General features: G+C 38.5%; 1 protein-coding gene across 1 annotated transcript in view; it reads right to left on the bottom strand.

Moving 5' to 3' along the window:
* LOC126273341 (dynein axonemal heavy chain 10) overlaps window positions 1-14,160 on the bottom strand; it is a 1,458,287-nt gene that overhangs the window by 376,205 nt on the left and 1,067,922 nt on the right. The window contains exons 125-126 of the mRNA XM_049976887.1: window positions 4,165-4,347; window positions 556-733 (exon numbers count right to left, since the gene is read on the bottom strand). Coding sequence (XP_049832844.1) covers window positions 556-733; window positions 4,165-4,347 — 361 coding nt within the window. The remainder of the gene's footprint in view (window positions 1-555; window positions 734-4,164; window positions 4,348-14,160) is intronic.

Below are 14,160 nucleotides of genomic sequence, written 5' to 3'. Positions count from 1 at the left end.
TGTTTAGTGCCCTCACCATGATCATCATCTTATTTCATCTGCACTGGAGCAAATTTTAACAATTATCCCAACTGCAGCAAAGGAATCAGAGTTAAGGAACCAGCTGCTGCAACTTATGATAGTATTTGTGAAAGCTTCTTAAACTATTCTGGGGCAAAATACAAATATCAGATTTTATTTATTTATTGTCAGTTAATCACGTCATTTCGAAGTAAATTGTTACAAGATAGACTGTTGCTGAATGATATAAACAGAAAAGCAGTGATTTTTACAAAGATTTTACTCTAATGGATGTATACACAGCCTAATTTGATACTGAATTGTAACTACTAAAAGCCATCTGTGGTGGCTGAGCGGTTCTAGGTGCTTCAGTCTGGAACTGCGTGACTGCTAAGGTCACAGGTTTGAATCCTGCTTTGGGCATGGATGTATGTGATGTCCTTAGGTTAGTTAGGTTTAAGTAGTTCTAAGTTCTAGGGGACTGATGACCTCAGATGTTAAGTCCCATAGTGCTCAGAGCCATATTGTAACTACTAATTTTTTTTTTGTGTTCACCTGCAGTGAAAGCTGCCAGTCTTACAATACTTTGTTTTCCACTTCCACCCACTCCAACAAGCATAACATGCCCCTTGTGCATGCGTAGCACCCTATGGACACGCGTAAGGTGTTCAAGTGCATCATCAAATAGTACCAGTTCCATGCGGCTGAGGCGTTCATTGTATTCATCAAGAATCTGTTAAAAAAATATAACATTTATAGCTATGTCTAAATTAAATTAAACCAAATTATTAATCATAAGAACAATGGATAAGTCTAAATAATAAACATATCATTGTAGCGGTATTGCATTGTATCCCACATCAGAATTAAGTTATAAGTAATATTTACTTATTTTGTTTTAAGCCACTTAACTATTCAGCAGCTTGCAACATATTACTGAATAGATAATCTGCTCCTAAACACAAAAAAATACAATTCCTTATGTCCAAAAATACATATAAATCCATGCAGTTACTTTTCCATGAGCTATTACCATAATATGTACACATAGATTCCCAGTATCTGCAAATCCTATTGCAACAGTGGATGACAAACTCACACATACACACACTCATAAATGCAACTCACTCACACACACGTGGCCTTATTTGCCTGAGACTGCAGTCATATGTGTGTGTGTGTGTGTGTGTGTGTGTGTGTGTGTGTGTGTGTGTGTGTGTTTGTGTGTGTGTGTGTGTGTGTTTTTCATCTAAATCTGACAAAGGCCTTACTGGTTGAAAGCAATATTTGTGACAGTCTTTTTGCTGTGCCTATCTGCGTCTCAGCATCTCTGCTATACAATGAGTAGCAACTTTCCTTTTCGCAATATTGTTACATTCCATCCTGGATTTCCATTGTTTGATACTATAGCAACAATAATTTTCAAAAATGTTTTCAAATAAACTTCTTTTAAAATAATATTAAGATGACAATCATTACAGAATACCCATATATTTATAGATATTTATAGCATCTTATTCTGTCTGAACATACCTGAGTGTACAGTGGTGTATAAACGTTCCATGTGACTGGGATTGCATGCATGCAAGGCTCAACAGTTAACTACCAAGAGAAGCATGGAATCATCTATATCAGTAACATCAAAGAGTAACTACAATGACAAATACTAGTCACGTGGAATGTGTATAAGCCACTGTACACTCATGTTTGTGGAGACAGAGTGAGATGTTACATAAATATTGTGGGCAATAGAAACCTTTTAAAATTAAAATACAGCATAACTATAATGAGACAATGGCAAATCCAGGATGGAATGTAACAATACCAAAGAAGGAAAGTTGCTACTCACCATATAGCGGAGATGCTGAGTCGTGATAGCCACAACAAAAAGATTCACACAATTATAGCTTTCGGCCATTAAAGCCTTTGTCAGCAGTAGATACACATACACACATGTACACACACACTCATGTAAACACAACTTGGACACATGTCTGCAGTGTCAGAGAACTGAAACCACACTGCAAACAGCAGCACCAGTGCATGATAGGAGTGGCGAGTGGGTGGGGGTAAGGAGGAGGCTGGGGCAGGGAGGGGGAGGGATAGTATGGTGGGAGTGTTGCAGTTTAGACGGAGGGCACGAGAGAAGGTGTGGAGGTGGGAGGGGGTAAGTAGCGGAAAGGAGAGAAATATAAAGAAATTAAAAGAATTGGTGTGGTGGTGAAATGACGGCTGTGTAGTGCTGGAATGGGAACAGGGAAGGGGCTGGATGGGTGAGGACAGTGACTAATGAAGGTTGAGGCCAGGAGGGTTACAGGAACGTAGGATGTATTGCAGGGAAAGTTCCCACCTACGTAATTCAGAAGAGCTGGTGTTGGTGGGAAGGATCCATATGGCACAGGCTGTGAAGCAGTCATTGAGATGAGGGAGATCATGTTTGGCAGCGAGTTCAGCAACAGGGTGGTTCACTTGTTTTTTGGCCACAGTTTGTTGGCGGCCATTCATGTGGACAGACAGCTTGGTGTTTGTCATGCCTTCATAGAATGCAGCACAGTGGTTGCAGCTTAGCTTGTAAATCACATAACTTATTTCACAGGTAGCCCTGCCTTTGACGGGATAGGTGATGTTAGTGACCAGATGAAGTAGGTGGTGGTGGGAGGATGCATGAGACAGGTCTTGCATGTACCTCTATTACAGAGGTATGAGCCTTGCGGTACAGGACTGGGAGCAGGGGTTGTGTAAGGATGGACGAGTATATTGTGTACGTTCAGTGGATGGCAGAATACCACGGTAGGAGGGGTGGGAAGGATAGTGGGTAGGACATTTCTCATTTCAGGGCACGATGAGAGGTAATCGAAACCCTGGTGGAAAAGGTAATTCAGTTGCTCCAGTCCCTGATGGTACAGAGTTACAACGCGAATGCTCCTCTGTGGCCAGACTGTGGGACTTTGGGAGATGGTGGGAGACTGGAAAGATAAGGCCTGGAAGATTTGTTTTTGTACAAGGATGGGAAAATAATTATGGTCAGTGAAGGCTTCAGTGAGACGCTCAGTATATTTTGAGAGAGACTGTTCGTCACTGCAGGTGCAACAATCATGGGTGGCTAGGCTGTACGAAAGGGACTTCTTGGTATGAAATGGGTGGCAGCTGTCAAAGTGGAGGTGTTGCTGGTGGTTAGTAGGTTTGATATGGACGGAGGTAATGATGTAGCCATCTCTAAGGTGGAGGTCAACATCTAGGAAGGTGGGTGGTTGGGTTGAGTAGGACCAGGTTAAGCAAATGGGGCAGAAGTTGTTGAGGTTCTGAAGGAATGTGAATAAGATGTCCTTTTCACCACCACAACCAGTCTTTTAATTTCTTTTTATTTCTCTCCTTTCCTCTACTTACCCCCTCCCCCCTCTGCACCTTCTCTCCTGCCCTCCATCTAAACTGCAACACTTCACTGTCTGCCATTCCCACCATACTATCCCTCCCCCTCCCCACTCCAGCCTCCTCCTTAACCCCATCCATTCGCCACTCCTATCATGCACTGGTGCTGCTGCTCGCAGTGTGGTTTCAGTTCTCTGAGACTGCAGCCGTGTGTGCAAGTTGTGTTTGCATGTATGTGTGTGTGTGTGTGTGTGTGTGTGTGTGTGTGTGTGTGTGTGTGTGTGTGTGTGTACTGCTGACAAAGGCATTAATGGCCATAAGCTATAATTGTGTGAATCTCTTTGTTGTGCCTATCGTATCTCAGCATAATTATAATGGTAATTCACAGGACGAAACAATATAAAAAATGGGAAAGGCAACTACTCACCTATAGGGACTGATACGCATAGTGTAAAAACACGTAACAGAAGACAGCAATCCCTCTAGCTTTCAAGCTCTTTCTGTTTTTTAGTAAAAGTACACATATCCATACACACAATACACAAACACTCAAACATACACTCCTGTGGCTGCACAAAACTGTATTTATCACAGCTGTAAATGAGATGAAGAACAGTGGTGACTGAAGAAGATTTCACCTGCATGACTGGTAGAAAGATAATGTCACTAGTTGTGAGGACAACTTAAAAAAAAAGGGTTGATCACAAAAATTAAAAAAAAGGAGATTGAGATGATGATGAGGGGACAAAAGAAAAGAGATACACTAACACACAGAACAAAATTATGAAAACTAACCTCTTTAAATATTCGATAGATAGCTTCATAGTCAAGCAGGTCTTCATAAACCCTCTGCTCATCTTCACTTATGGCATTTCGGTAGTCCCCAAATAGAAGAGGTTCCTCCATAACAGTTTGAGCATAGTCAGGGAAATATCGTTTCAAGCCTGCTGATATGTGCTCAGCAATTACTGTTTTATCCTGTTGAAACAACAAAAAAAGCAAATAAAATATTCTGATTTTCAATAAAAATTTAAAACAGTTAATTTGATCTGCATGTAATGCCAGATTTCTGTTGAGTTTTTAAACAAGGGCAGATAAAATACATAGAGTAACTTAAGTATTTGTCAATATGGTGAACATTATCATTTTATAGGGGCTACTGCCAAAATTTGAAAGTATTGTATTTTACTTCTGAGATGTCAGATTTCACCCCCTGGGGAGTATGTCAGTGTTTTCATTTTCGTTTTTATTATAAGCATATAATACTCTTCGGGTGGCACACATTCCAATGCACTAAGTACCTGACTCAATTTATATTCTCTTTGAGAGACAACTGCTATGTCACCAATGCACATTGTTCTTTATGCAGAGGCAATGGTTGGATGATATGTATGGTGGCATGGTTGAATTGCTGTGGTGGGTTGTTGTCAGGATGCTGAAGGCCAGTTCCTCAAAGAAATATCATTTTTAGTCACACATTTTATTTGAAAAAAAAAAAAAAAACTACAACACTCATAGCAATCCCCAGCGCTAGCCACATTCTGATCCCGCATCTTGGCATGTGCTGCCAGTAGCAGGTGCCGTGGTGTTGGTGCAACAGGCAGCCAGTAAGTAGCCTAGTAGCCTGGTTGACACAAGTAGCTGTGCAGGAATGTTCGTCCATGGGGTCCACGGACACACATGTACATCTGGGCACAGCTCTTCTCCTCAGGGCAGGATATGGCAGTAAGTCCACGGACCTGCTGTGATTCTTGTAAAGAAAAACAATCCTCAGCAGTGCAGACTGCCCATGTGAGTGGATGTGTTCATCATCGGCATGTTCATCCAAGCATAGATGGTGAACTTGCTGCAACATGTTGCCAAGTTTATTTCAACTATGCGGCAGAAGGTTTGCTGGAAAGCCCTTACACATCCTCCATACAGTCCTGATCTCTTCATGAGCTTTGCATATTTTTAGAGCCTTGAACAAAGACATGCGTAGCCGTATATTAGGCTCAGTAGAAGAGATGCACACCGGGGTACAATCATGGTTCTGTAGGCAAGCAAAAACACTTTTCCGTGAAAGCATTGAACAATGGATAAATTTATTAACAATTACAGCAATTACATTTCCAATAATAAACAGTTTACTTACTTTTGTTTCATCTGCCTCATTTGACTGTTCCTTACATATTTCCCCACTGATACTTGAGAACAGTATAGTTTTCTTAAAACAAGGACAATTTAAACTACAAGGTTCACTGACTGTGTTGTAAATCTATGATGTTAACCCACTGACTTACCATTCACACATGATCAGTAACTTATTTAACTGTCCAGTTATATGCAAACAGGGTAATGTTACCAAATTTTCCAGTCTCATTGAACAACCCTTAAAAACTAATTTACAATAAATTGGCTCAATAAATTCCATACAGAATTACATAAAACAAACTGTTAATACTGAATCCTACTAGTCTACAAAACTACTGGAAAATCAACACCTGCTGTAAATCATTTACATCTTCCATTAAATATCACACAAAACATTACACAAGGAATTATGTCTTTAATATCATCAGTACATTACAACACAAAAAAAGATTCTGCAACATGTGATATTGTGCCCTTCCCGAGACGTAATAACATGCTATTTTCCTTTATAAATTATGAATAATAAGCCTCGATTGCGAAAATTCCCGGTGTTTACCCAGGTTTCAACGTGGATAACCACGCCTTGTTCAGAACAGAACGGCCGTTGTGGGTGTTCATTTTAGAAATTGACTATGCCCATTTAGGCAAGCTGTTTTTTATTTTGTTCTGAACAAGGCGTGGTTATCCACGTTGAAACCTGGGTAAACACCGGGAATTTTCGCAATCGAGGCGGATTATTTATAATTTATTTAGATAATTACGATTGCTGACGCGCTGCAATGCTGAAAGTTCTATTTTCCTTTCTTATCGAAATGTCAAAAGTTAAAGATATACTTTAATCTTTGTGACAACTAACTGCGGTGCAAGTCAACGAATATGTACGCCCAGGAGAATGAGAGTGGCGTAGCATTATCATCTGTATTCTGTCCTACATAAGAATGCGCGCTCGCCTTTTCTTTCCGTGTTCAGTCGCGCGCCTTTCCGACATATCTTGCGCTACCAGACTCCTATTTTATTCCATTTTTGTTTAAATTAACTGAAAATGTATTCCTATTAGGAATTTGTTTAATAGTGCCATTACTATCACCAATTGCAGTTACCGATATGACTACTATGAACACTTTTTATCTTTCGCTCCATAGGCGAGGTAACATTATTATAATTCCTACGTGATCGCTGAAAGACGGCACAATTCTGTATTATGTCCAAAACTGTGAGATTAGAGCTCGTGATGTCAGATGTCTCTATAAAAAACCTTACTTTGAGAAATAATAATTCTTTAATTTGGTATTTCTGCATTCATTTCATAGTAAAGATCATCTATCCCCAATTTATAAAATGGTACAGATTTTGGTTTACTACATTTTTTCTTATGTTGCCAACGCGATACCAAGAAATTACATTAAAACTGTTCTGAATTTTCTCTCGAGGTGAGGAGACACCTAATCATATCCCTGAGATCATAGGGAAGCAAATTAAACATTTTTCAGCACGCCAAGAGTCTACCTACCTTCACTTCAAACAGCAAAAAAAGTAAAAAAGATTAAGAAAGTTATGTGTGTGCAAGTGAAATATTTAAATTCATTTTACTTTTCATTTATTAATAATTACTTAATTATTATTTATTTTACTTTAATTATTAATATATATGGCGCTCAATACGAGAGGCCGTAACGTAAGAATAAATGTATGTAAAAATTTAAATCCCATTTTCTAATATAAAATTTGCATTTTTATTTCATATAACCATTTGATGTACTGTACCACGATGTGGAAAAAGTCATCCAATCCAGATTACGGCAAATTGTACATCTGTAAGGTAAAAAACTTAATCAAATGAATTTTTTGCTCTATCAAGACAGTAGTTGTCTTCAATAGTATTTTTCCTTAGATTCTGTACAGAAATAGTCGTAGTTACTAGCAGTTTGGTTCAGTGATTTTGGAAGGATGTGTCAAGAAAAATCCAGTTTTGCAAAAACCGTTGCAAGATTGTTGTTGCGTGTGAAGACAGAGAACACAAAATGGCCGATTTGGCCGCTCGATGATAAAAGAGCACCATAGTCAGGAAAATTATTTATTGTATTAACATTATTTACAGTTTTATATGTATGTATGTTACTGTTAAAGGTTAACATTCGTGTGACGAATTTTTCCCAATTTTTCAATATTGCAGATTATTGTCAAAGTCGGTAGAAAGGAAAATTTAGCAATTGAAATCATGGCTTCACCATCAAATTTTGGAAATGACATGGTAAATCTAAATGTATCACTCATAGATTTCACCACAAACGAGTTAGAAAATCAAACTACGGACTTGAAGATGTCCGCCGCAAATTCGGAGGTCTCACAAAACATCGAAAATGGTCATCCGGCCACTGCAATTAATGAAACTCGAGTGGATACAGATCACTCTAATGAAACGATGGAACACAGTATTGCGCTTGACGCGCTTACTGCTTTCCCGAAAAAGTTGGAATTACGCGATCAGAGACAAAGAATTAAAATATTGATATAAAAACCGAATTCGCCAACATCTGGTCCTACCTAATGAATATGGAAGCAAGCTTATGCAGCAATTTTTCACCAAGTCAACAAACTGGACAGTGGTGTTGAAAAATTAAAAATTTCGCATTCCGCAATAAAATCGGATGTGGAAAAATTGAAATCTGACGTTACAGATCTCAAAATAAATAATCAAAAGATCTCAGACGAACAGTTAGAATCTCACAAAAGACAAATAAATACTGGAATTTCCAACTGGATAGCCATTAAAGAGACGAAACTTGATACAAAGATTAATGTTGACGTCGACAAAGCTATTCAGTGCATACGGGAAGAAATATGTTCTGCCGTACAAGCGAATTCAGACGCCACGCACAGTCCGCGAGACGGACAAAAAGAACCAAACGAAGGAATGCCTATGTGGACACGGGAAATACGCGTCCGTAATTTGGAGAAAGCCGTTTCGACGGACAGCAGAACGGAAATGAATTTTCCTATGCAACTGTCGGATGGCAACAATGTACGAAAAACGACATTCGGGAATGAAAAAAATATTCCAAACACCCGACTTGTCGCCAGCAAAATGCAATCACGAAGACGAGGGTATAGTGAGTTCACCGAAAATTGAGCAAAATTTACTCAAACACTGCCATTTTCCAATATTTTCCGAGGACATGAATTACATCCACCCAATTGTATTTATACGCGCTTCTAAGATTATATTACACAGATACGGGTCAGAATATCAAAAAATTCAGTACGCGATGTCACACGTCACTAGTGACGCAGCCCTAGCGAAACCACTGAATCATGCAATACGCTTGCTGAATTCGAGAAAGCTTTCCTTGCAAAATATTGGTCTGCAGGAATCCAAGAACATTTGCGCAAACAAGTTTGTACCCTTGAACTGTATAATCCGAAAAAGAGGAGCCTGCGCAAATATTTTTAACGATACATTGCGAATATTAAAGACAAAATTACCGATCAACCTTAGGGAAAAATTAATAAATGTACTAGGCGAATATCTGGAGCATTTCCTTTCGGTGATCGACTCCTAGGATCTAGTTCAAGAAGATACAAAGTCTTACCAAGCATTCACGAATAACTGTAACGGTTGTCACAGTATTTATAATCCAGACTGTAATGAACAGAGTAAACGTAACCAACACAGAAAGGTCAATATGACAAAGTGAATGTGCCTGGATACAACCATAAAAGGAACCATACTTCTAATGAAGCGAATACCGCTTCCGTAACCAATAAATGGAATTGTGGCAACGGTAACTCGCAAATTCGAAGGTGGAAACAATGATCATGACGCTTACCACGATAAAAGGACACTGTGGAAAAAGCAGAATGGCAATCAATGGGCTAACAACGACAGTCCTCCGAGTCAGCCTAACACAAATATTCGGAACAAGAACCAATATCCGAATAGTAATAACGGCAACCAGTGGTCAAACCATCATCCAATTCTATGGTTCGGTAACCAGACACTGAATGTAATACAAGCAGTACCCGTCATTCCAGACGCAAACGGTCAATTTCACATTGACAGTAACTACAGAGCGAGTATGTGAAGTTGTAGAACAATTTGGCGAACAGCAAGTCAAACTAAAGCCGACCGTTCTGAATGGCCTAGCGAGCTCGGTTGGATCTATAGGTGGAGGCAACCCCACAATCAATCTGAAAGCGCTACGTTACAACGACGGTGCCGACATCGGGGACGAATTATTAGAAGCTGAGTCTATAAACATGACGATGAATACTTGGTGCAAGCTGAAATTATGGTCACTATTAACGGTGTTAGTGTGGAAGCAATAATTGATACTGGTGCCATTCCATGTGTCATAAATCAGACCTTGTTCGACCAAATTAATTGCATAAATAGATTACCTATATTGGCCTTGCAAAATTGCCGAGTTTCTGGCGCATTAAGCGCTGCAGCAGGTGCAGGTGCTCGAAGACGAGCAACTTACGTGCCACTTCTTACTAATTAAAAAGTTATCGGTTCCTCGCATCCTAGGGTGGGATTTTCTACGCGGTAGAAATGCAAAGATTGATCTACATGCGGGAAAATGCGTGGTTACAAACAAAGGGAAAAGAATTGCACTACGGTTAATTAGGACTCAAAATGCACATAACAGATGCTCTCGTAATGTTATTGTGAAATTGGTAGGCTCAGGTATACCCCACATTTCTAAAGATTTCGAGATGTCAGAATTTCTGCACTCGAAAGTTAATGACGCAGCAGTACTTAACAATTCAGCGTCAATTGTAGCAAAAGTATCATAGTCGACATATCTGAACCAAACACCGAAGGAAGAACTAATTTCATGGAAGATTATATGCCTGTATTTGATAGTAAACCTGGAACCATAAAGAACTTTGTGTATAAGGTGGAGGTTACCCCACACGAAACTTTTTGTAGGACATCATACGCCGTGCCGTGGAAAAAAAAAGAATCTGTAAAGCAGAAATACATAAGATTCTGGACTGGGGACTAATCGAACCATCGGACTCCACAAAAAAGTATTATGAATGATCAAATGTTAGTAGACAAAGTGCTACTTACCCACTTGAAGTAATGACCTTTATTACATGTGTACCAATATTTGTATGTAAACGACTGTATTGTGTATCTAACTTGTATATAAATTTCATGGTGAATGTATAACTAATGTGAAAATTTTTCTTCCAGTATTTAAATCGTAAGTTTTTTCCTTTTCAAATTGTAAGTAAATAACTTTATTCAATAATTAAAGATAACTTTTTCAAATGTTATTGCTTTAATGAGTATGAATAATTAGTCAAGCCAGGAATAAAGCTGAAAAAAAAACCTTTTAAACTTTCTTTGCAAAGTCAATAAGTAAACTCAAACTTTGAATCACTTGATGAATAGTAAATTTTATCTTCCCAATTATTTATGAAATAAATTCGAGTTTTGTGCTAATGTGTTATTTGCAATGTATGTACATAAAACCCTAAAATAGTCAGCATCTAGAGAATCAATGTGTTACCTTGCTGCAACCATTAGAATATACATCCTTCTGATGAATACGTGGTAGCCTTATGGCTAATTTTCGTTGCGATTTGAATTTCGTAAGTAGGAAGTAAAATCGTGTGATTTCTCCACTTGACCGAGCAGCGAATATCATTTGAATGAGAAACGAAGTTATGCTTTCTTTCCTGGGAATATGTAAATGGTTACAAGTAACTGAATTTTGAGTAGTGTATATTTCTAATTCCATTGTAATTCTTTATAGACAGTAATGATTATCTTCTGATCAGTGACTGTTACTGTGAAATCCAATATATAAACCTCCAATGCGAGTATAGCTAAATGTACATAGCAGTGAAATCTCACAGACCTGTGTCTCAAAGAATACTGATGTGTTGTAACTATAAAATTTGCCCAAAGTGAATATATTGATTGAGACTTTAAAAAGTAAACCGTCAGCGTATTTTTCACTGCACAGTGTTGTGACTTACTGGACAATATATAAAAGCAATGGTTGTCACAACGAATTGTATATAAAAATGATTCTATTTAATGAACAGTGGCACCACGTCTAGTTTTGTGTGGCGATTTTTCTCCAAGATATGACGATTGGTGACATTTCTCCACACATTACTGCGTACGAACTGTTCGAAGTGCTTCATTCAGTGACCATAAACTGCAACCAGACAGAAAATGATCTCTAAATTTGCGCTTTATTGCCACAAAACCGAAAACAAGTGCGATCAATATGACAGAATCCACTCGGGATGCAAATTTGATCGACTTGTTAAAGACTATGTCTTGTGTGTTGTCGGAACATTGAGCAAACGTTCTTGCTTTGGCATGAACATTTCCTCACCAGCAGCCGCTAGCGTCGCCTGAACTATTTTTGGAAAGGTTTACGCACCGCTGTGCGGAGCCAACTAATGTTTGCCGAACCGTCTGTAGAGAGAGTTCGCGCGCAACGACTATCAATGGCACTCCGCCCTCTGTGAAATGTTACGGATGAACAACAACATTCAGGACTCTGTACCTGTCTTATGAGACAACTTACCGTACAGGGCGATAAGCTAACACCAAGAAATACGATTGTTACAACATGTACTTGGTTTTTTTTTTTTTCGTGACCACCTGCAGCGAGCTGCCACCCATCCATAACGGGTCACGTTCCAGAGAAGTGCTTGTGTCCGAGAGGAAGGAAGGATGAATGTCGCAACCACCAGACGTCGGTGAACCACAGCAGGTCCATCCGTACCTAATACGTACGGGAGAGCGAGAACTGTACCTAGCAGTCCCCACCGTCCGCCGTTCCATTGCGACGAACTTTTTTCGTCACCTCAACCAACACTTCAATTAAGTCAATTTGTCATTCCACGACACGACGTTTCAAACAGAATGCTGTTATGAAACATAACCACAAAACACATACTAGGCCTAAACACACAGTAAAGTTTCGTAGTTATCTGTGATTGAAATCTGGTTAATTCACAGTAACACTGTACAACTGTATTTTTATAATATTTGAGATTTTTTTCCGTTACAATTTATGATGTGTTGCCTAATCATAATACAGAGTAATATCCTTTTTCGGTACCAATATGCCGTTAATAACAAAAAAGGTATATTTATCGTTCTGTGATCATGTAACTAATTAAGATCTGAGTTGAAATATTTAGGGACTCATAAGATATCAGGAGAGCCGAACACAAGTTCAATGAATTGACTTTAAATATTTACTACTTCGTAATATTCCATAAAAGCATAACTTCCAAATAGAGCTACCCACAAATCAGTGAGTGCCAAAGGAATTTTGTTGAAAACCTCAATAATTATGCAACGTCTAACTACTATTTGAAAATATCATGAAGACCTGATTGTAATATTACTAGTAGAAATACGCAACCTTCGGCTCACGGGGGCAGTCCCCCTCCCCGGATCCTCCTCTGCCGAATGGGTGAGCCCGTCGTAATTTAACAAAACCGTAGTCAAAATGTGAGGGTACACATGCCAATGTTAGAAAGCCACTAGAAGCTAAATAATAAACATTGTAAAGGGAATGTAATCCCTATGGTCGATTGAAATAACTGATACCTACCTATGACAAATCAGAGTATCTGTTATGGATGTGAATTTCAAAATATTGTTAATAGTTTTGAAATTCCCGTCCGGGGGCGAGGTAATATTGTGCCCTGCCCGCCATGTAATAACATACTATTTTCCTTTATTTATCGAAATGTCAAAAGTTAAAGATATAATTTAATCTTCGTGCCAATTAACTGCGCTGCAAGTCAGCGAATATGTAAGCCCAGGAGAATGAGCGTGGCGTAGCACTATCATCTGTATTTTGTCCTACATAAGAATGCGCGCTCGTCTTTTCTTTCTGTTTTCAGTCGCGCGCCTTTCCGACAGCGCCTTACGCTAACAGACTCCTATTTTATTCCATTTTTGTTCAAATGAACTGAAATTGTATTCCTGTTAGGAATTTGTTTAATAGTGCCATTACTACCGCCAATTGTGCTTTCCATCCATAGTCGAGCTAAGATTATTATAATTTCTACGTGATCGCCGAAAGACGGCACAATTCTTTATTATGTCCAAAACTGTGAGATTAGAGCTCGAGATGTCAGATGTCTGTATAAAAAAAAACTTACTTTGAGAAATAATAATTCTTTAATTTGGTATTTCTGCATTCATTTCATACTAACGATCATCTACCCACAATTTATAACATGTTACAGATTTTGCTTTACTACATTTTTTCTCATGTTGCCAACGTGATACCCACGAAATTAAATTAAAACTGTTCTGAATTCTCTCGAGGCGAGGAGACAGGTAATCATATCCTTGAGATCATAGGAAAGCAAATTAAACGTTTTCAGCACGCCAAGAGTCTACCGACCTTCTCTTCAAACCGCAAAAAAGGTAAAAGAAGATTAAGAAAGTGATTTGTGTGTGCGAGTGAAATATTTAAATTCATTTTACTTTTCATTTGCTACATTTCCTCATAATTATTTATTTATTTGATTATTATTTATTTTATTTTAATATTGTTATAAACATAATGTATAAAACATATTAAATCATTGAAAAACATATTCTTACCATTAGTCACAACAAATGTTAATGTGAAATAATGAATCCTTCCGACATCTACA

The sequence above is a fragment of the Schistocerca gregaria genome, chromosome 5, assembly GCF_023897955.1.
Source record: "Schistocerca gregaria isolate iqSchGreg1 chromosome 5, iqSchGreg1.2, whole genome shotgun sequence".
NCBI lineage: Eukaryota > Metazoa > Arthropoda > Insecta > Orthoptera > Acrididae > Schistocerca > Schistocerca gregaria.
The sequence above is the reverse complement of the archived record's forward strand: the minus strand, read 5'-3'. Positions and strand labels throughout refer to the sequence as shown.